Below are 23,189 nucleotides of genomic sequence, written 5' to 3'. Positions count from 1 at the left end.
AGACAGGCTGCCCGGAGGCCTCAGACTGCACATACCGGAACACACTGGCACGTCCAACATCACAGGGCACTGCCCCTTCAAAAGGATTTCATGTGAAACAACACAGAAAAACACACAGAAAAACACACCGAGCCACAACAACAAAGAGGAGAGGAGGGGTTAGAGGGGGCCGGGGATTAGGACAGAACCGGTGGTGCAATTCTTTAATTTATTTATGTCATAGTTTTTGTTGTTGTTCCCCTTTCCACTTTCTCCCTTTTCTCACACATTCACTGTCTTGTTAGAATGACTCTTGCGGTGGTTGACAATGAACCCCCAAAGGAGCATGTGCTCGGATAGCCCTATATTTATCTCTCTCCCATTTCCTCTTTCTCTCCCTCCCACTCGTCTCAATCCCTCACTCTCTGTCTCTCTCCCTCCCTCCCACTCTGTCTCAATCTCTCTCTCTCTCTCTCTCCCCCCCCCCCCCCAACTCTGTCTCCATCTCTCTGCGCTTATCACAGGATACAGGGTACTCGTCTAAAATCACCGGATCACAAACAAGAGCACTTGAGGCACCTGGGAGGAGTCAGTCTGCAGAGAAGCACAGATGTTTCAGCTGCGGCAGCGACATTGCCGGCCCTGTTCACGGCACAGGGACAGCAGAGCACCATCCTTCTTACTATCCACTTACACTGGTATTACAGAACGGCATTACAGCAGTCAAACAAACATATTTGGTGTTTGTAGCAATTCTTGAATAATAATAAAAAATAAAAAAACAGGTCGAACGACACAATGATTCATCTGGAGGTTCATGTGGTGTGATGAGTCACGTTGCACGGTTCCTTTCCTTCTGATTGGACACACACGAGGACACAGATCCGATTGGACAAGGGAGGGAGCAGAGGAATGGAATGTTCTTGAGTGCCATCATGACCAGTATAGAGTGAACCAGGTACAGGTGGAGTTCCACCGCTGGAGGTCCACAAGTATCCATGATCCAATCGAGGAAGAGCAGCGGAAACACCAGCTCTGACGAGTACTGTTTAGACACACGCTTCCCCTCCCATCTCAAAGCCCATAAATCAGGTGCACTTGATATAGGTTTTACCCAGTAGCATGAGAACAATGCAACAGTCCCAGAAGTGCAAACTCTGAGACAAATCAAGCACACATCCTGTGTTCCAGTTTCATGTATTAGAACCCAGGCGCAAGGACCGGAGAGAGGGGTGGTGACATTCTCCTTACCCAAAAGTGACACAGACCATCACAGTTGTACAGAACAACAGACTGTCACAGATCAGTCAGAGACATCGAAACACACACACACATCCTGAGGATAAAACAATAATCATTTGATCATATATATTCAATAACTGTGACATCATTTTCAGGGAGACAGAAGGCTTCAACTGCTCGCTGTGCCAAAGGAAAGGTGCTGCCCTTAAGACACATTACACACACACACACACACACAGCCAAGTCAACGACACAGAAGACAGTCTCTAACATCCGTCTGTCTGTCAGCGGAGACAAAAGGTCGAGTCTGTCTGTCTGCTTGTCTGGGGAGACCAGCAGTGGATCAACAGGAGCCCCAGACCTGTGCAAGGTGGGCCGGTCTATGCCTGTCACAGAGGTCCCGTAGGCTCATCCTCCTCCTCGACAGCAGCTCCACATTAGTCTGAAGGGCTCTTGGTTCCCTCCGCAGCCCCTGCCTCTGTCCCAGGGAAACCCCACAGAAGAACTCCCCAGCCCCACAGCAGGGGACGAGGAACCAGAGAGCAACAAACACATACACCCGACCGAGGGAACTCAAACTCTTTCAGAGCAGTTTCAAAACAACCACCCAGCCCCGCCGTAGCGGTCCTGGGTCGTTTCTCACACGACTCGTAAGTCCTTCCGGAGTCAACTTCTAGCGTGGACGCGGCCCTCTGTCGCCCGGCCACGCCTCAGAGCCGCACGGTGTTGATCCTCAGCGGCTGGACGTTCTTGCCGTTGGCGTGGCTCTGCCCGGGGCTGAAGTACGGGTAGAGCTTGGCGGGGAACTTCTCCCGGTAGGTGTACAGCCAGGACATGTCGTCTGCGTTATAGAAGACCAGCAGGCCCTTGTGGTAGTCCAGGTAGACGCCCACCTTCTCCAGCTTGCTCTTGACGTTGAGGCGGGTCCAGGGCTCCGTGCAGGCGCTGTACTGGTTGCCGTCGTGCATGACGATGCAGTAGAAGCCCCTGCTGGGCTGGATCTGGATGCTGCCCTTGCGGCTCACGCTCTCGTTGGCCACGCCGATCATCCACTGGGTCTTCTCCGACACCATCACCTCCCAGTAGTGCACCCCCGAGCCGAAGCCCTCGGCCCCCAGCACCGACACCTCCACGTCGAACCGCCGCGGCGAGTCCTGGAGGGGCTGCGGGTGCAGGTTACCGTAGGCGACGATGGTGCAGTCGTCGGAGAGGATGAGGCGCTGGTGGGCGGTGATGGGGTCGAGGGTCAGGGCGGCTGGGACTGTAGGGAGGAGGGGGGGGGGGGGGGGAGAGGGAAGAGAGAAAGGGGGTGGAAAAAGTCAAACACAACCAGAAGACAGGAATTTATGGTATGAAGGTAATTGAGTTCCTGTAGATATAAGGTAATACATTAGTTACGATGATAAACAGCCTGTATACCGAAATGGATACAAAATAAGTACATAAATCAATCAAATCAATTCCAGGAGGACACTTTCGGAGCTAGAACTGCAGTGTCATTCTTCTTGCCCCACACGCCAAGCTGGTGAGCTTAATGCTGAGGTATTGGAAAAGCCAGCCAGCCAGTCTTGAAGTATGGAAATGAAGCCAACTGTATGCGCTGACTTCCAAAATCATAGCTCTGAAAGTGATTCCTCAAGTGATTTAGCCCAGTTGGTGAAAAACCGAACACACTTTATCTTTGAAGATGTTGAGCAGTGAATATGTTTTGAAGTCGAGCTTGGATCATGAGCATAACTAGTCCGGTTACGGCAAAATCCCCGGTGCAGTTCAATTTCTGACACCCGTTTGTATCCAGATGGGTGCAGCTACAGCCCTGAGAAAACCAGTTTGCATCCAGACAGTCACAGCTACCGTACGAAGACAACACCAGTTAGATCATGGGTGCTGAGAATTCCAGACAGCCAAGGTTGTGTCCTCGTATCTATGCGGATGACAAAAGAAGGCCAATTTTCGGCTGGTGACTGATCCTGAGGTGCCCAACGTTAGTTGGCTCACATTTCAGTGAGCTCAACCACCTCATCATTACCTACAGGGCTGTGGGACTTGAGACTTGGAAACTGAAGTTGTTTTGTACCCTAAGCAAAACATACAAAGATGAATGAAACAAAGTAAAATATACAAGTATAAAAGTTCCTCCAAGAGTTCTTCCAGAGTTTGATAGTAGAGAAGAAATGGCCATCTAGCGTGTAGGTATGCAATCCTGAGCCTAGGGGAGGTTCCTGCCGTGAGAGGGGCAGAGGGAAAGCTGGCTGGGCTGAGCTTCACCTCAGGAAGCTGTGCAGGGAACCCTTCAGACCCAGGTGCTGGTAAGAAGCATTAGTTCATCGCAAATAAGGTCGTTAGTTACTCAAATGTGTAAGCTAGTAAATCTTCTCAACACACTGTAATGTTAATCTGCATCTCACATTATAAAACGAAGTAGTATAAATTGGCCTTTACGTGTTAACGTAAGCTTATCTCATCTTACAATGACACTATCCCTAAACCTAGCCCTTCAGTATATCGTTAACATTTACATAGTCTTATTAACACATATCCATTATCACAGCATCTCCTAAGGACCTTGTTCCCTATTGGCTAATGCTTATTACCAGCACCTGGATCTAAAGTGTAGGTAACCGTAGGACACAAAGTAACTGTAGTTACTTTGTGTTGTAGTTCACTTTCTTTCTCAGACCTGATAGAATGTGACTAACTAGAGGAAGAACAGGACAGTCCTCCCTCCCTTCCCCATACCTAAATACTATAACCCTCATTATTTCCATGATGGCTGGCTTGATCCCAGCCTGAACAATGGCTGCTTGTTCGTGCCCTCTCCCTCCCAGCCCTGCAGGTCGGGGGGAGAGGGAGAGAGAGAGAGAGAGAGAGAGAGAGAGAGAGAGAGAGAGAGAGAGAGAGAGAGAGAGAGAGAGGGAGGGAGGGGGAGAGGGAGAGGGAGAGAGAGGAATGTGCTCCATCTCTCCCTCCTCGGTGTGTGCAGGCCACTAGCAGCTTCCTTCTCAGCCTCAGCGTAAACACACACGGAGCCTGGCGCCGGGCCAACACGCAGGTCAATGTCATCTCGACATCACAATGACATGGGCAGCATGTGCTGCGATCAATTCTTTGGAAACCTCAGACGCTCGCTCCCGCCGACACCCGAACGACCGGCGTACCTGCACGAGCGTGCACAGATGACGCACACGCGCACGCACGCGGGAGGAGACGTAGATTGAATAAGCCCAGGGTCTGGGAGAAGATTAATACCTTGCCTGCCTCGAATCCTGCAGTAGTATGAAACGCAGAGAGAGGGATGGTGAGAGGAATGTCTTTGTGCCGTCACCGTCGCTGCCAGCGATGATGGATCAGAACCAATTGTTCCCTTTGGCAGCCAGTCAGAGGAGGCAGAGAATCCACCATGCACAGCCCCCCCCCCCCACCCTCCCTTAACCTCCCCCTCCCTCCCCACCTAAACTAGATGAGCCCCCAAACATGGGAGGATTGATTGAGGGAGTGAAATACTCCTGGGTGCATTATTTTAAATAAGCCTCTGTGAGAGTGAGTGATGGGCTGAGACAGGGAGGGAGACAGACAGGGAGGGAGAGAGAGTGAGAGTGAGAGAGGGAGAGGGAGAGAGAGAGAGAGAGAGAGAGGGAGAGGGAGAGGGAGAGAGAGCGGGAGAGAGAGAGATGTTCATCAGCTCTCCTCCCGTCACAGAGAAGGGCATCTCAGCCCTCCGGCCCCCACGAACAGGGAGCCGTAAACAGGAGCGGGAGCTCACACTGGCCGCCTGCTATGTTAATACAGCAGAATTAGAATAAGCCCGCCTGCACTGTTTCATCACGCAGAGATTTTCCTCCCAAGGCCCTAAATCGGCACATTCCATCCTCGTCACCAGGTGCCACACCGAGGGAGAGAGCAAATTAACAGAGAAGGTAGTGCAGGACTGTGGCTGTTCCAACAATAATTGAGAGCAATTCGATGCACTGGGCATGCCTCAGTTGCCCGTTCGCCGTAAAACACCCAACCCCACAAGCGCAAACCCCACCCACGTGGCTCGATGCGGAGCAGGAATTCCAACCAACACCGTCTTGATGCCCTCCCCCTTTACCTGGCGAGATGTCTTGGAAGAGAGACTTCCAGATGGTGTACTGGAGAGGTCCCATGTACTTGGACGTGGGGAAGTCTTCGTAGGTCAGGTTGGTCTCGTGGATCTTCCCCTTGATCCTGCAAGGAGACACACACAGCAGCTGAGCACCTGCCGGACCAGCCGCCGGACCAGCCGTCACGCCGCACTGAGCAGGGGATCACTGCCTGGCTCAGCACTGATGCCGTTACAGGATCAACCACAGACACCAGACACCGTATCCGCCTCCATGATACCCACCGGCATGCACACAAACAACTGTCCTCCCTTTCAGGTGGAGAGCTGGGTTCAGGGAGGAAGAGGAGGGGAGAAGGAGGAGGTGTAGAAGGAGGAGGAGGGAGGGGTGTGTAAGGACGTGAGAGGAGAAGTGAGGGGAGGAAGAGATGTGAGAAAAGGTGGATGAGGGGGAGTGACGGAGGTGGAGGAGGGAGAGGGGGAGCGAGAGGAGGGAGGACAAGTTATAGGAGTGCGACGAAGCGCTGAGGAACCATTCTGAACTAGGAACTAAAGCAGCGTCAAGAGACGTAAAGCAAAGACGAGAACACAGTTATCAAACCAAAAACAAAAGGGCCAAGTCATGCAGCAAAACTATTCATGCTTCCCACGTAGTCAGAGACGGCTTCCCAGTAGTATCTGTGAGGAAGTAACAGAGCTGGAACAGCAACCCTGTCGAGACCCTCCCGGACAGCCTGCCTCCACCTACATGTTTCTGATCCCCGGAGCTCCAGAGGTCTAGAACCTACCGTGCATCCATCCCTGTGTTTATCCCCTCGTTCTCCGGCCACAACCCACTGAACTGACGGTTCACCTAAAGCAGTAAATGTATGTACTATACTATCCACCCCCACTCCCCTCACACACACACACTTTAATTAATGGACGCCCACCTTCAATAAAGCTCCTCTCTGAAGCTACTTCACTGTACCTGCCAACCTCCTATAAAACCTCTCAAGTCCATCCACCCACCCCCTCGAGCCCCCGTCTTCCAGATTAAGACTAAAGAGCCGTTTAAATTGGCCCGAATCAGAGAACATCTGCGCAGGGCCTGAGGGAGGTCTGCTGTGCAACTCTCTTCCTCCTCCCAGACAGCCGTCTGACCACACGAGCAGTTCACGCGACATCAGAGGCGTCGTACCAAAACACATCCACACTGCGGCAGGAAAAGCATTCCCGCCCTCTTTCCCCGAGGCACCCCCGGGGGTGCGCTTGATACGGCTCTTCCGGTCAGATCAACCCAATCGGTCGCGGCCGCCCGTGGCGCCGTGGACGTTATTACGAAATCGAAACGCGCCTCGAGTCGAAAAGCCGTTTCGGGGGAAAGGGCGGAGCGGGGAGCCTGCTCTTCCCGCCCAGAGCGGGACTGACTGTAACCTCAGTGCAACCATCTTACGAAGGCTTGTGACTGGGGCAGAGGGCTGGTCCCAGAGCAGCGGAAGCGAGCAGAGAGTAAGCGGAGCACCTCTCGGAGGTGAGGGCCACGCCCTCCAGGAAGTCGTGGCGTCCCGTCTCGTTGAGGCGCTCCTGCAGGATCTGGACGCCCTCCTTGACGTCGCGCAGCTGCTGGCTGTAGCGCTGGATCTTGCGCTCGATGTCGGCGAGCGTGCGCGCCGTGTCCGTCTCCAGCTCCTCCAGCATGCTCTTCTGGCGCTCGCGCAGGAACCGCTGGAGGCGCTCGAACGCCTCGCCGATGGTGGCGCGCAGGCCCTTGGCCGAGGACTGGAACACAGGAGACACAGGGAAATAGGGCACACGGGATTTGGAAATGAGGCTTCAAACGAGGACAGCTCAAAGCACAGGTTAAGGGGTTTCCTGTTTTCATTACGCTGAGGAAACTACTTGACGCTTTTTTTTTTTTTTTTTTTAAACAGGTGTTTCTGTTTGCCCAAATTGACACACTTAATTGTACAAGAGTCAACATCCCCAGAGGATACAAAGTGCTTAACTATTATGTAAATGTGAATTTATGTATTCGAGTTGGGTTCAACATGTGCCCTGATACGCTTCAAAGAAAAACAAATGCTTTCCCGCTGTGCTATCCTCTAAAGGCACAGCAGACAGCTTGATAGTCATTTCCACTGACTCTGCTGGTAGATGGTGGTTAGATAGCGAATCTTGTTCAGTAAAGGTTGATCAAAGAAGAAGGGAAAACAGCGTTTACATAGATGTTCTTCAGATTGCGATTAGAATGTTGTCAAATAGAGACTGGATATAGGAAGTCAATAGAGTTGTTTGAACTCGTCGCTTGATTGAGGCTGGATGGAGGAAAGAGTTGGACTTGGTGTTGTCTGTAGGAGGTGGTTGTTCAGGTAGAGAAGGACATGAGCAGTGAGTTTGTCATTAGAGAAAGACTCTAATGACCGTTCTCACCCTACCAAGGTCAAGTGAGAACGGGCCCGCTGTGTAAAGCAGACTGGCGGACAGGCAGATAAACTAGGGCTATTAGACAGAGAGGACAGTGGAGAGCTGGAGGGAAACAGAGACAGAGAGAGGGAAGGGTGGAGAGAGAGAGAGAGATAGAGAGAGAGAGAGAGAGAGAGAGAGAGGGAGGAGGGATGAGAGAGAGAGAAGGAGGGATGGAGAGAGAGACAGGGAGGGAGACAGGGAGGGAGACAGGGAGGAACAGGGAGGGAGAGATAGAGACAGAGAGGGAGAGAAAGAGTGCTGCAGAAAGGAAGCAATGTAGTTGAAACCAGAACCCGGGAAAAATCCAGGCAGAACCCAGGCAGAACCCTTGTCAGTCAGAGATCGAAGAAGGAGATTGGATGAGCCCTGGGGCAACCACTACAGGCCAAGACAGCCTCTGTCTGTAGAACTGTCTCCATGGCTCTGTCCCTCTGCCTCTGCAGTTTCTCTCACTGTACTGGAGAAACATTCTCTTCCCCTGGATAACATGTCAGTTTTCTCCTCCTCCTCAGCACATAGGAACAGGAACCAGGAGGAGGAGGTTAAGTAGGAGGATGATGATGAGAAACAGGAGCCATGGTGGCCAGATATAGACTTTATTACTCATTGCTTGAACTCCATCAATCTCCATCAAACAGCCCAGCCTCAGATCTCCTGGCCAGGGCAGGGATTCTCTGGAGCAGTGGGAGCTGAAAGCCTATTAAGATCATTTATCTCCCCTAGAGGTCCTCTGTGTGTGGGAGTGGGCTCACATTTATCAAGGTGGGCTGCCTGCCTGGCTTCCTGTCTACCATTGCCCACCTGGTGACAGTGTGAGGAGGGCTGGACACGAGGTCGGAAGTTGTAATTGGTTGACCGGCTGGGTGACAGGCTGGCTGATTGGATGACCAACAGACTGGTGTGGCGATCTGAAAGGCTAGCTCACTACCCTAACCTAGAAGGGGTTGAGCTCTATTCAGTGGTTCATCTTCATCATACAGCAACAGTGAGGCTGATAAAGACGTGTTACCGACATCAAAACAAACGCAGTGGAGATGGGCCGGAGGATCAATGTGCTCGCACTATACCAGCCCCTCTTCCAGGCAGTTGCACTTTGCACAAATGGATGCAAACCTAATGAGACGGACTGCAGTATATTGAGCCTGTAGGGGGTGGGGCAGGGTGTTTGGGGCAGGCAGGGAAGGAGGGGGGGGGGGGGCGGGGGGCAGAATACCTACAGCTGGCAGACGGGCAGCTAAAGACGATGGCAGGCAGGCGGGGGAAGGCGAAAGGGCTCCTTCTAAACGACACTGGAGGTCCTGAACACGCTGCTGTCCATGCAGTCAGGTGTATGGAGGAGGAGGGATGGCCATGCTACTGTGTGTAGACGACAGCAGGAGGAGGAAGACTGGCTGCACTGCACCTGCTCCAGGATGACTAATACAGGCAGGCAGCTCCCCCTCCTTCCCAATAGCACAGAATACTTAGGAGACTTACTGCTAAGAAGAGAGAAACACTCACACACAGTGTCTGTGTGAGAGAGAGAGGGCAGATAGCAGAGCATAGAGAGAGGTAAAGAGGTAGAGATGAGCAGAGAGCAGAGAATGAAGGCATAGAGAGAGACAGAGAGACAGAGAGAGAGAGAGAGAGCGAGAGAGCGAGAGAGCGAGAGCAGAGAGCTGGGGGGGAAAAAGCTGATATTGACTAGATGCTCTCGCTGGGCTGATTAAAACAAGGTGTCAAGATTAAAGAGCTGCTCAATAAACCGATCTGCTCGTTGGACATTCACTGTCAGTCCAAACAGTGACTGGACTGTGTGTGTGTGAGTGTGTATGTGAGTGGGTGGGTGGGAGATAGAGAGGCAACAACACACAGAGATTACAAATAAATAAAAAACGAGAGTACGATAGAGAGGAACTCATTATTCATTTAATTGGAGTTGTGTGTGTGTGTACCTACCTTGGTCTCTGTGAGTTGTCTCTGGAGAAGCTGCAGGGCTTCAGTGTGTCCCTTCTCACTGTCCTGCAGAGTGGCCAGCTGTTCCTTCATCTCCCTCTGCAACCACACGCACACACACACGTAAGCAACTGTACTGCAACACGACATCTCATCAAATATGACTGACTCTGGATTTAGTCCATGACTTTGTCAAAGGACTGGACTAGAGCAGCTCTCCTCCTCCCCTTTTGTTCCTCTCACTTGTTGTGAAGAAACAAACTGATTGCTGCCGATCTCAAGTGCACGCGAAGGTCATATTCAGACCCCTGCTGCCGGCTCAGAGGGAGACTCGGGTCTCTCCTCTCTCACCTCCTCCCTTTCGAAGCCTTTCAGAATGGATCAATCGAGGAGCTCGCCTCGCCAAAACCAAATCTCGGAAACACACAGGATGGAGGATGGATCTAGGAGGATGGAAATGAGAGGGTCTGCATGCCTGTTCGGCTCTGCCCTTCCAGCATCCCGGCCGGGCCCCTGGGTCAGGAGCACCCAGAAACGGATGAGGGAGTAATGAAGTCAAAACGGAGAGAAAGAGAGTCTAAGGTTTCCGGAAGAAAAACCCCAGAGGTGTCCTTCTCCTCTCGTCTTTCTCTGGTTTCGTCTTTCCCTCCTCGTGAAGGCACACAAACAGGCCTCTGGTGCCGACCAGCACCAGGGCCGCACGACGACAGCTCAGCCCACACATTTCCTCAGCAGAGATGCTTGGGTAAAAAATAGACTGAGCAGCATAGAACAATACCTAAAGCACTGTTATCCATCAAGGCACTGGAATGCAACATTTGTCTTAACGACCAGTTATTTTTGCTTGTAAATGAGCCAGAAAGCCTGAATGTCGTAATTGGTTGAAAAAGACATAAAACATTCATTTGAATGTTCCCAGGGACACAAGGAGGTGTGACATGAATCTCAGTCAGACAGCGTGAGACTGCATGCTGATCCAATGGTTTCACATCCCTCAACAACACACAGACGTCAAGAACAACCTTATGACCAATTGCGTGTGGGCGGACTTGCTTTTTTTTTGTCTCATCCTCCACGAGGTGTGTGTGTGTGCGTTCATGTTGGTGATCTGTGACTGCAGCTCTCCAGCCCATCTCAGCTGGCCAACCAAAACAGGACATGACATTTTCCCAGGATGCCTTGCTGCAGGGTACAGGGTCAAAGCTAGACGGCTATAAATCTAAAACTCATTTTAACGTGTCTTCTTTTATTTTCCACTCCCTCCCTACATCCCGCATGCTCGCAGCTCCAGGGTACAACATCTCCAAAAATGTCATTTCTTAAACACACACAAGGGACTTTAAATTCCTCCAACTTCCAACACAGCTGGGGGCTGAATTAATTAAATCAGCTAGCTAACTTCAAGATGGTTATTGGCTTCAAACTGGAAACCCTGTTGAAGAACACGAACAAAACAAGAGGCAGAGTCAGAGTGTGAATGATGGAGCTGTTCTCAGAATGCTGATTCACTCTGCAACGCCGAAGAATGGTTTCCTCTGATTTCATTCCTATTCACTGATGTCAAAGAGAACTTTCAAGAAAGCTGCACTTAAGTGTACATTACTTCTTGAAGTACCTGCCAAACCTGAATCCTGCCATTCTGGTCCTTGATTACCTGATTACCACTTACTACTGTAAATGTAAAAATGTCCACTTTGGATGAAAAAGTCTGCGAAAATAAGACCAATTTGTAAATTGTAAGTTGCCAAAGCCTGCAGTTAGTATTATGAGGTTGCTATTGTGCGTACAACCTACAATCAGTGCATACAACTCCTTTTCACTCTTTTCTTTAACATAGGCTCATGTAAAAATGTAAAATAGAGTTGCTCCCTTTGTTGACCGTATTATAGTTATTCAACATTTGCAACCCTGACAGGTGTCCAGATGAGCTCCACCATCTGAAACAGCCCCCCCCCCCCCAAATGATGACATGGTGCAGCACGTTGGAGGCAGGGCCGGGTCGTGACTCCTTCAGTCTGCAGAAGAGGAGAGTAAACACTGGCAGGAGCTGAGAGGACAGCCAGAGCCCAGTACACACACACACACACACACATCCCCACACAGCCGGTCCCTTGGCCTTGCTGTGTAAATCACAACAAATAGGACAGCAAAGGGAAGGGTCGGTTTCTCACACTCACACACACACATCTCAGACCTATGCCGCAGATGCGTCACAAGGGTAACGACAGTATGATTCACAGTTGATCAGCTTTGGGTTGCCAAGTAGGAAAACACACAAAGCCTGTACACACACAAGCACGCACTGCTGTTTGCACCATTATCATTTATACACAGTAGTGTTTCAAACTGACAAATATTGATTTCTTCTGCCCATTCTGACCCAGAAAGACTGTTACAGTCCCTGTTAACCTGAGAAAAAACGATCTGTTACGTAGACAGTAAAAGAGTAGAAACCCAGTGGTTAACAGATACCATGATGTCATCGTGTTGACTACCTAGTTCATAAACAAAAGGTCTAAGAGAAGTGACCCATCATCGTAGGAGAGGGATGCACCTAGCTAGCTACCGCAGCACTGCCAGAGGCCTTTTTACACTGGCTTCCCAAACATGGCCTCCACATCCAGAGCAGTTTGTAGTCTGGTTCTGGCTAGCTGGATGCTACAGCCGTGGTGAAGTACTGTCTGGGACCTGCACAGCCCTGCCAGGCCAGTCAGCAGATTGTCATAATAAGATATGAGGAGCAGTGAGGCGGTAGCTGCAAGCTAGCTAGCCTAGCATGCTACCATGATAACATGAGGACCAGTGACACACAGTATTAGTTAGCTAGCCTAGCATGTTACCATGATAACATGAGGACCAGTGGCACACAGTATTAGTTAGCTAGCCTAGCATGCTACCACAATGGCTGTATGCTAGCCATCCTAGCATGCTGTCATGACAACCTATAGCATCTGGAGGCTAGGAGCACCACATGACACAGCAGGATCTTCCCTCACACAGCATGACCCTGCCGTTGCAGCACTCAGTGACACACATAGCCCATGTCCCAGGCACAGGATGGCAGGCTGGTGACAATGATTTGATGAGAGCATCCAGCACTGGCACACACGCCATCAGTTTCAGTATTAGAAAGCTGGATTGTTCATTACAGTGAACTCAGCTAACCGCCCTTACACGTAGGATGGAAGGAATGTTCTGTGGATTTCTGGGTCCTTGACTCACTGTTCCAAAGAAAAGTCAATTAGTGCCATGAATACGCTTTCAGGTATTTTTCCTTGTTGCATGATGAACCATTAACAGGTACGAAATTGGTTAGAATATTAAAAGGAAAGGGTGTGTCACTTTTGGACAAACTAAAGTGTATAGTAGAAACTGGCCAAATAGTGCTGTTAAACTATAATAACCTCAGAGCCAAGTGTGCCAGCTCTATCATGAGTCTCCTGGCCCCCAATGCAGCTTCCCACTTCCCTCAGGACCCACACACGGTATAAACTTAATAAATAACAACTCACAGTCAACAAAAAAAGCTGTGTCAGGACAAGAAAAGAAAAAAAAATGGGTCTGAGACATCAAATTGGGCTCAAGCTGCCTCCCCTGGCTGGCCCTGGCTTTCCTCCACCGTCAGCACAGCCTGCAGCTCTACAGCCTGCAGACCCTGAGGAGAGGAGGCTGGCTGCTCTCAGCAGTCACAGAGCTGCAGCAGCATGGCTGCATCTCAACTCTGTACAGCCTCACTCGTCTCCTCTCCATCATGGACAACAGTCTGAGGAGTCACTGCGCAGCGGCTGCATCTCAACTCTGTAGTCCAGAACGGAGAAGAGAGGAGCTAGGTTGTACAATCTGAGACACATGATGGATGGAGGGAACATGGAGAACGTCCACCAAAAATGGGGTCGCAAGAAGATAGGGGGGGGAGGAGAGAAGAAAAGTAAAAAAACTCCTTCTGAGGAGAGCAGTGGTGGTGATCCTGGAAGTCTTCCTCCAGCGAGGAGAATGTAGGGCACGTCATGTAAATGATGAATGTTGTGAGCCTGCTCCACTTCCAGCAGAGCACCGGGACATTCTGCATGCAAATCCACCCTTTACTCTCTCCGACTACAACAAACACGGGATTTAGTGGAAGCTATCTTTGGCGGAGGGATTGTGATTAAATTAGTCATTTAACAAAACATACTCGATTTGAGGTTAGAATAATATTCAGGGTTTTTATCAAATCTTCTGGGATTTCTTTATACTTTAATCCAAATGTTTGTATTTGTTTATGGATCTATTTTTAAGTTAAAGGACTAACACATCTTTTACAGAAGAGTAGCGCTGGCCAGCCTTGTGATAGATGCTAGGGAGGGGCTAGGCCCGGGGGGAGAGAGGAGAGGCGAGGGATGTTGGGAGAGAGGAGAGGCGAGGGATGTTGGGAGAGAGGAGAGGCGAGGGATGTTGGGAGGGAGAGATGAGAGGCGAGGGATGTTGGGAGGGAGAGAGGAGAGGCGAGGGATGTTGGGAGAGAGAGAGGAGAGGCGAGGGATGTTGGGAGGGAGAGAGGAGAGGCGAGGGATGTTGGGAGAGAGAGAGGAGAGGCGAGGGATGTTGGGAGGGAGAGAGGAGAGGCGAGGGATGTTGGGAGAGAGAGAGGAGAGGCGAGGGATGTTGGGAGAGAGAGAGGACAGGCGAGGGATGTTGGGAGAGAGAGAGGAGAGGCGAGGGATGTTGGGAGAGAGAGAGGAGAGGCGAGGGATGTTGGGAGAGAGAGGAGAGGCGAGGGATGTTGGGAGGGAGAGAGGAGAGGAACATTAGTCAACCTCTCAGGACACCGATGCTGTCAGGGCTACAGATCACAGGGACCCTGTGTGTTTGTGTGTGTGTGTACATGTGCAGTTGGCAGAGGACTGGAGGTCTGGGGCCCTGGCACATGACAGCATGTCCTGCTGCTTGAACTACGAGCAGTCTGCCTCCCAGTATTGGGATCCTGTTGAGAGCTGACACCCAGACTCTCTGCTGACTGGACCACTGTAATGCATGGAGGAGCTTGACCTAATCCTATCCCACCTATTCAATCTGCAGCGGTGCTTACATGACCATGCTGCTCATAGAAGCCGTTCCAGAGATCTGTGGAGCGAGGCCTCCTGACAAGGTATCAATCACCCAGGGAGGGGCTGGGCCTCATCTGGGAGGGGGGGATACATCATCTATGGTCTGCTTGATTAGGACTATTACACACACACACACACACACAGCTTTGTGCTTTTTGACATTACGTAACCCTCTAACAAGTCCTACTTCAGCAGTGGCCATAAATCAGCTTTCTAATTATTTCTGATGAAAGGGCCATTATTAATACAGGCTATATTTGGACATCCTGTTCCACCGAGTCATACAAAAAACATTGAATGCTCCGCTGTTCACCAACGGAGGCTCCCAAAAACATGGCTCTACATCTGTTCCAGCGATGTAAACAGTTCAGTGTTGGCTGTGTGTGGGATAAAACCAGATATCCCTGAAAAAGGGGATATGGCCTCCTAAGAAACCTAAATACAGAGGCTAACCATGCCCTCTCTGGGGGAAAAAGGCCACTTCTTCGGATTAGGAAACCCACTAATGGCCAGTATGTTGTGACGCAATTCTGTTCGTGTACTGTTTGGGTGTCTGGATGCCAGTGTCCAATAAGAATCAACATCCGACAAGCTTGTTGTTCATGTTGACAGAACTGTCTTCTTGCTCTGTGGCCAGAATGAGCTGGACCCAGCTGTGATCTGATGTCTGTCTGTAGAGCTGCCATTTAATTGCTTGGCAGCATTTATATTTGACCCACTTAAATGAGTGGTCCGCACGCATCCTCCCTCTCCCTCTCCCCTCCCCCTCTCTCTCACACACGGACACACACAGACACATACCCTACTCCCCTGAGGTAAGGATCATCACATACATTACATAGCCTACTGGAGTCCATGTGACACCATAGCCATCAGGCGGGAATTCCCCCCTACACCTGCACCAGCCTGAGAGCCATGCCCTGACTCTGCTCTCCACACCTCCCCTCTCCTCCTTTCTCCTCCCCAATCCTCATCTCCTCTCCTCTCCTTTCGTGTCCTCCTCTCCTTCTTTCTCCTTCTTTCTCCTCCCCAATCCTCGTCTCTCCTCCTCTCGTCTCCTTTCTTTTCCTCCTCTCATTCGACTCCTTTTCTCCGCCCCAATCCTCATCTCTCCTTCTTTCCTCATCACCTCTCCTCTCCTCGTCCCCAACAGAGAGATACCTGAGAGAGAGACTGTAAACAAAAGGGGGCCTGCTGCAGCCCCATCATGGAGACCTTTAAGAAGGACAGTTAAATATATCAATTGTAGCTAGCTGCAGTAACAACTCAGTTTCAGCCTGTTATTGAAAAACAGTTGATCCACACTGGGCCTTTTGACATGGCCTCCTATATTTCAATATATTTCAGGCAATATAAACTATGTTGCATTCACTTGGTTATTGTCCCCCAAAACATTGATACTGTATCGGAATATTGATGTTATATATATTATTTTTTTACATTGGAATCAAAGGCTTGCAGGCAGGCTTGCAGGCAGCGGTCCATCTTGTAGATACTGTGAGCCCCACAACCTGTCTTGCCAGGGGTCTATCTCTGACAGTGACCCCAGTGGCAGGAAGTCCTGGATTATGTGTGCCTCAGCGGAGTGTAGTGTTAATGAGGACCTCATATCAACAGCACGTCTAATTCAATCATCTGCAGCTAATCACAGACACAGGGAATTACAGCAGATTACGGCCCAGCCCGGCCCCGGCCTTTTAACAATGGCCTGTAATCTGCTTTAATTCCCAAGATAATCAGGAACGCACTGCTCACAATCCCGGGATAGGGTGGGGCAGAGGGTCCAGGGATGTCCATCGCTACACACAAATGCAGTACACATACACACAGTACACACACACACACACACACACAGTACACACAGTGCACACACACTCCTTTTCAACACTCGAGCTAGGCTACGTAGGATGGCTACATAAAGCCTCAAGATCAAACACAAGATACATACAAAACATCTTTCATAGCCACCCTTCCTGCTCAGAGGCATTCTCCTCTCCTGTCATACCAGTTCCTACACACACAGAACCCACACACACAGCACCCAGTCCACGGCGAAACAGAGTCACACCTTTAGTACTGATCTGAGAAGGTATTGTATACTATGTCACGCTACATCAAACCCGTGACCCTGCCGTATCTCTGCTGCAGGGTCCACGCTCATGTTAGCTGTGTCATCCTGCAGACCTGTTTCACAGCCCAGGAACACACAGGCCTGAGGAACAAAGCCTGCCGGGAGGAAGAAAAGGGATGTTTGCCCAGCAGTCAGTAAACACAGCCACGAGAAAGAGGTTTCAGTCCAACCCTTCGCCACGAGTTCTTCAGAGGAAAAACAAGAAGAACCAAAACCATGGCTGCAGAAGCCCAGCCAGGGTTCTGACAGACACACCTGCACATTCATGTGAGCTAGGTGAGATCTGAATGGGCTGTAATCACTGCACTGGCACGCTGGAAGGAAATTAGAGCAAATTCCTTCCGAACACAATTGAGTACTTGTCATGTGGTAAACCTGTTTCAAGTACGTTTTAATGGCTGCCAGAAGGTTTCTTTGGTCGTGTTTTGATCAAGCAAGGAGGGCTGAGTAGGCAGGCCTGGTTAGCATAACAGCTCTCCCAGTCAGAACAGCTCTCCCTATCAGAACAGCTCTCCCAGTCAGAACAGCTCTCCCTATCAGAACAGCTCTCCCAGTCAGAACAGTTCTCCCAGTCAGAACAGCTCACCCAGGCAGAACAGCTCTCCCTCTCAGAACAGCTCTCCCAGGCAGAACAGCTCTCCCTCTCAGAACAGCTCTCCCAGTCAGAACAGCTCTCCCTATCAGAACCGCTCTCCCAGTCAGAACAGCTCTCCCAGTCAGAACAGCTCTCCCAGTCAGAACAGCTCTCCCAGGCAGAACAGCTCTCCCTCTCAGAACAGCTCTCCCAGTCAGAACAGCTCTCCCTCTCAGAACAGCTCTCCCAGTCAGAACAGCTCTCCCAGTCCCAGGAGGACCTTGCTGAGCGTCTGTGCTGCCGGCTTAACTGAACCCGACTGCTCTGCCTCTCCCCGTGGCTTGATTCCACCTGAACGCAGGCGGCGTCCGGGCCACGCCACACACCAGCCTGGTTAGCATCGACAGGAGGGAGAGGCAGGGAGAAGAAGAGGAAGAAGAAAGGAAAGGCCTAACTCTGGGAACCACCTCTCTAAAGAATTAGTTAACGAGAGCAAGCCCTGACATTTAATAAAGCACATACCAAGGGAATGAGGAGAAGATTAAGAGAGAGGCATGAGGAGAGAGAGGCCAAGGGAAGGGGGAGAGAGGCAGAGAGAAAGAGAGGCAGAGAGGGAGAAAGAGAAGGAGGTATAGGGAGAGAGAAAAAGAGAGGCAGAGGGAGAAAGAGCGAGGGAGGAAGAGATGGAGGTATAGAGAGAGAGCGAGGGAGGAAGAGATGGAGGTATAGAGAGAGAGAGAGAGAGAGAGAGAGAGAGAGAGAGAGAGAGAGAGAGAGAGAGAGGGGGCGAGGACAAAAAAGTACAGGCAAGAAAAGAGGGCCGTAAACATGAGAGAGAAATAGGGGGAGAGAGAAAGAGAGATGAACGTAGAGGAGAGTGGGACAGGCCACAGGAGACGGCTGTGGGTGCCCTTGAAACTGCCTGACTCATTTACTGCAGCCAATAACGGCTGTTTACGTTTGCTGATGGGGGAGAAAGAGAGAGAGAGAGAGAGCAGGAGAGGCAGCTCTAAAGCCAGCAAGGAACACTTAAAAAAAAAAGGGCCACATTCTCACCTTTCATTCTCCAGCTTCAAATATCACCCCAGTGCCACAGCGAGCGGAAAAGATAAGGCAAATGTTAACACACTCTGCTGTGTGGCCTCTGTGGACCTGATAGGAAGTGAGGAAGTCTACCGGCTCTGGAATTGACCACTACCTGGGTACACAGGAGGTCTAATGAGAACTTACAGACAACCAAGGGCTGACTGAGATGGGAAGACGTGGCTTGACTGACAACGACAGGCTCCAGCACTGCCCTTCACCCCCTCTATGAAGCCCATGGAGCACTTCTGAACAGAGTAGAGTACAATAGAGTACAGACGAGCAGAGTACAGAAGAGTAGAGTCAAGTAGAGTAGAAGCAAGCAGGGGCCAACTGAGGCAGCTGCTCCGCTTCCTGCCCACGGATGGACGGACGATGTAATGACTGGCTAGGGAACAGTGCAGTTCTCATCTGGTGGAGCACAGCGGTCTGATGGCAAACAGAGCAGAAGAAGACGCCTGTGGCTATGCAGAAGTCCACCCATGGATCTCTCCAGCTCCGCCACTTCAGTCCCCCAAGACTAAAACTGAGACGAAAGTCGCCAAGGCTATCCAGTCAGCCCTCTCTACCACTGAGCTGAACTAACACTAACTCCACAGGAAGGGTCTAACCCGTCCCCGTACAGGCAGGTGGATGAAAGAAGCGCCCGTCGATTCAGCTTCTGCTCCAGACCGGACACAGAGAGGATTCAGAGAATTGAAAACACAGATGCGGCAAAGGTTTTAGCTCGACTGTTATTGTAGCACGTTATGTGAAAATAGTGCCGCTATTTCATATATGGCTGGTCTTGAACATTGTGGTGTTCTTAAACAAAGATGTTTTAGAGTTGACTGAGGACCTCCTGCGCAGGCAGTTGAGTCTAAGTCGTCGCCCCCCCCGTCCCCGTCCCCCCCCTCAACAGAGTGATTTTGTTTCCTGGGAAATCTCTGCTGCCTCAAGCCCGTGGCAGAGCTTCATCAAATCCTTCTGTATCCTGTCATATCCTTCACGTTAAGAGACACATGCAGGCGATGTGTGTGGGAGGAACACGGTCTGAGCAACATGGTGTGAGTGTGTGTGTGATCAGCGGTCGTTTTGACCGGTCCCTCCTCAAGGACAAACCTGGCGGTGTCCCTGTGGGCGAAAACCCTCCTCTCCATCCTCCTCCTCCTCCTGCTCTCAGCCCTGACAGCAACAAGGATGACGGCCTGAGGTCAGAGCACTGACATGCCAAACTAAGGAGATTACACTCCTAACTCCTGCCAGCCCTGCACAGACCAACCAAAGCTCTACCTCTGCTGTGGCCAGGAACACAGCTGGTCACAAAGTCAACTGGCACTTACTTAGCCTCTGTGGCACCAACTTAGTAGCCCACATTGAGAGAGATGGGAGATGTTGACCTTCTTAATGAGTTGGTGATAGAGCACAATGACTAGGCAGAGGACTGATAGGTAAACAAGGTAATGGCGGGTGGTCAGTATTTGTCTATCCAGGGCTTTCTAATGGACCACAAGCGGAGGCTGTCATCAGCTAAAAGCAAGCTGACACTATCACATAGACAAGAGATCATACTCCAATGTCAACTGTCGGTGCTTTTTAGAGGAATCTCAAGATGGATTTTTTTTTTTTTTTTTACAGTCGAAGCTTTTTCAGATGCCCTACCACAGCCTTACATCAGAGTTTTTAGTTTTAACACATTGACCCTACCAAATCTCTTTAGAACTTAGAGTGTGGTATTATCAGGACTTCCCCGTGTCAAAACTGACCTTTGTTCCCATAGGGTCAACAAACCTTTGCACATCCACCACTCAACTGCCATTCTGCTTTGAAATGTATGAAACCACCCTTTCGTTGATAGGCAACCCTGTCTGACACTCTGCTGTCCAAATGCTGGGCATCCAAGCACCCGAGGATGGGATCCTGGTCTAGCAGACCCAAACACCTGGACCGACCGCACAAACAGGTTCAGGTTCTGGGGCGAGGCGCGAAGCCAAGGAAACAAAACTGAAAGAATCATTGAGTACAGTTTCCCTGAAGCCGTAACAACAAATCCGAAACTGAAATGTGCCAAGCTAATAGGAGGAGGGGGGGTTGTTTCTGACTGGGTGCCAGCCTGCTACTCCCTCGGCCCTGTAGATCTGGGCAGCCTGGAAACCTCCCACCAGCAGAGGAAATGCCACGACACTTCATCTTGAAAAGACCTCCAGGGAGAGATGCTGTTGTAGAAACCGCTAGAAACCGTCTAAGGCAGCCCGGCAGAGCGTTGTACCAATTAATTCCGCATCGAGATTACATTGCATTGACCTTTTGATGCAAAGCTTCACTGTTATGGAACAAGGAAAACGTTGATGTTTGTGGTGCTCAGTCTATTATTACACGCTATCTAAACTGAATTACGAGGAAGGACAAGATAGAGGCTGCCAAGTCTTTTAAGCACCCCAACAAGTAGTTTGTGTTAACACTGGAAACCAGTTGCAGTTATTTCTACTTAGTAAAATACACTTATTTACGCCAGGATGATGTCGGTACTAATAACTCTCACAACCTGAAAACTTCTGCACAAATAATGTCAAAGACACTGACAAAGTGGAGCTTAATTTTTTTTTAATAAAGAATTATGATATTCCCATAATGTAGGCGTGATTTCTGAGATGGTAATAAGGCACTAACAAGTAACCATTAAAAGCTCAGCTCTGGGTCTTATCGTCTCTCACGCCTTGCCGTTGGCCAAACAGTAGGGATCAAGGGCTCCCATGTTTAACAGTATCAGAGAAGGAATGTCTCTGTCACAGCTGCTACAAAACACTTTGCCTATTTGTTCCCACACCTATCTAACAAATGTGCCTAGCGTGCAAGCTTGAATAGGAACTCACAGCAAGGTCCTCTTTTCGTTTACACACTGTTGTTGTTTTTGAGTCATGCGTAATCATGCAAAATCCTTTCAGTTGGGTTTTTTAACTGTACTTCCGTTTCAAAAGAAGTAGAAAAGTTGAACATTGCAACCATAAGTGGACTAGAGAACCTAAGCTGTTTACAGCCTACAAGTGTACATGGTTTAGCCTACAGCTCTAAAACCTGAACTGACCTGGATCTCCTCGTAGGCCTCGTCAATGGTGGTGACTTGGTGCTGCTCGTGCAGCGCCGGCTCGTCACAGAAGAAGCACACCAGGCTCTTGTCGCTCAGGCAGAAGAGCTTGACCTTCTCGTGGTCCTTACAGGGGTAGGAGCTCCGCTGGGCGTTCAGGATGGCGTCCAGAGGGAAGGCGGAGTAGCGCTCCACGATGTTGGACAGCTTGAGGCTCGGGGAGAGCAGAGGGTCGGCGAAGGTCCTCCTGCACTCCGGACAGTCTCGCGCCCCGTGCGGCTCCTGCCTGCTCCAGTGCTCGGTGATGCACTTGCGGCAGAAGTAGTGCTCACAGCCGAAGCTGACTGGATCCTGGTAGATACTCAGGCAGATGGAACACAGGAGCTCGTCCTTCAGACAGCAAGCCATTTGCAAGCACTGGGGTGGAGCTGCATTTAACTGCAGAGTGTAGGCGGGGGCCAATTGCACTAGGCAGGCCAGATATACTTTACTATACTTACTATATACTTTATATTTTACTATACTGTGCTCGGGCCAAGAGCACTTATTACATGAAAGAGGGTGCAGAAGGGAAGTTCAAAAACACCTGCTGCAGAATGTTTGATCCTCTTCTTTGGTTTCTCTGTTGGGAACTGAATAGAAATCAGACACACAGACATTAACTTGCAATGAAATCTTGAAGGTGGTCAGAATTATTCCAAAGCAATCAATCATTGACAAGTCTCAGTCAGTGATTCACTTTCATGGGTTCAGTGATACCCATGAGAAAAGTACTTGGCATCCTAGACCTAACTAGTACTGTGGCAAGCTATACGACTGAACTACCTAGCTGGAGGACTGGCTACAGTAACCTTAGCCAGAGCTGCCCTAATTCATGATGGAATGACTGACAACCGCAGCATTTCGACCTGCTAATGTCCTTCTTTCCGAACGCTGTCTTTTACGAATATTTCTGACATGTCAAGTGGTGTTTCTAAGACAAACTGACACTATGAATCAAAATTTAACATCAGCGAATATTTATATTCACAATGCAATTCTAGCTAATCTACATAACCCCAAACATGCCTGTAGCTAGCTAAGTATAATTGGCTAGCTAACGTTGGCAGGCTATATACTGTAGCAGCAGATGACTGTTTCTACTAGTACTGCAAGCTAGTAGCGCTAGCAAGACTGTTAGCTAACGTATAAAAAAAACTGTATCGAACATCGCGGAGAGATGCTTTCATTAGTTTCAAAACAGCGTGCCATGCCGGATATCAAACTAATCAGGAAGACATTTAAATACAGTTAACTAACATATAGGGCACTCCACTCACCGTTCCTTAGTGTGACCCTATCCTAAGCTCAGTTTTCCCATCAATAGCGAGTACAGGATCCCTTCGCTTCCTCTTCTCTCTGCCTGATCCCTTTGAGTGTGGGACTAAGTCGTGTCGGATCACAGATAGAAACCAACCCACCACCTGTACGGCGGTCCACTAGCGCCGCTATTCACGACTTCCTCTTTCTGTGTCATATGATCTACCCCTCGGGCCATCACAGACATCTCATGTAAATAATAC

The 23,189-nt window shown here is 50.1% G+C and overlaps 1 protein-coding gene across 2 annotated transcripts; it reads right to left on the bottom strand.

Moving 5' to 3' along the window:
* Positions 1-473: 473 nt before the first annotated feature.
* Positions 474-23,060, bottom strand: trim62.1 (tripartite motif containing 62, tandem duplicate 1). Of its 2 annotated transcripts, none has more exons than XM_067237713.1 (7): positions 22,947-23,060; positions 21,628-22,259; positions 9,692-9,787; positions 6,810-7,066; positions 5,315-5,430; positions 1,865-2,482; positions 474-1,582 (listed from the first exon to the last, which is right to left on the bottom strand). In XM_067237713.1, exons 2-6 carry the CDS (start codon positions 22,033-22,035, stop codon positions 1,932-1,934), a joined length of 1,428 nt encoding a protein of 475 aa, XP_067093814.1. In that variant the 5' UTR covers positions 22,036-22,259; positions 22,947-23,060; the 3' UTR covers positions 474-1,582; positions 1,865-1,931. The 2 variants fall into 2 exon arrangements, with proteins under 2 accessions (XP_067093814.1, XP_067093823.1); XM_067237722.1 differs by having other exon boundaries at positions 21,628-22,249; positions 22,947-23,032.
* Between the last annotated feature and the right edge of the window lie 129 nt (positions 23,061-23,189).

Source organism: Osmerus mordax, chromosome 1 (assembly GCF_038355195.1).
Source record: "Osmerus mordax isolate fOsmMor3 chromosome 1, fOsmMor3.pri, whole genome shotgun sequence".
NCBI classification, from domain to species: domain Eukaryota; kingdom Metazoa; phylum Chordata; class Actinopteri; order Osmeriformes; family Osmeridae; genus Osmerus; species Osmerus mordax.
This window is presented reverse-complemented; position numbering and strand designations above follow the sequence as displayed.

Bases quoted from the DNA above. Each gene is read 5' to 3' on its own strand.
- trim62.1 (XM_067237713.1), bottom strand. From the start codon at position 22,035: ATGGCTTGCTGTCTGAAGGACGAGCTCCTGTGTTCCATCTGCCTGAGT. The intron at 5,431-6,809 runs GTGCTCCGCTTA...GTCTCCTTGCAG, and splicing joins GTGGCCCTCACCTCCGAGAG to GATCAAGGGGAAGATCCACG. The intron at 2,483-5,314 runs GTAAAGGGGGAG...TCCTCCCTACAG, and splicing joins CTTCCAAGACATCTCGCCAG to TCCCAGCCGCCCTGACCCTC.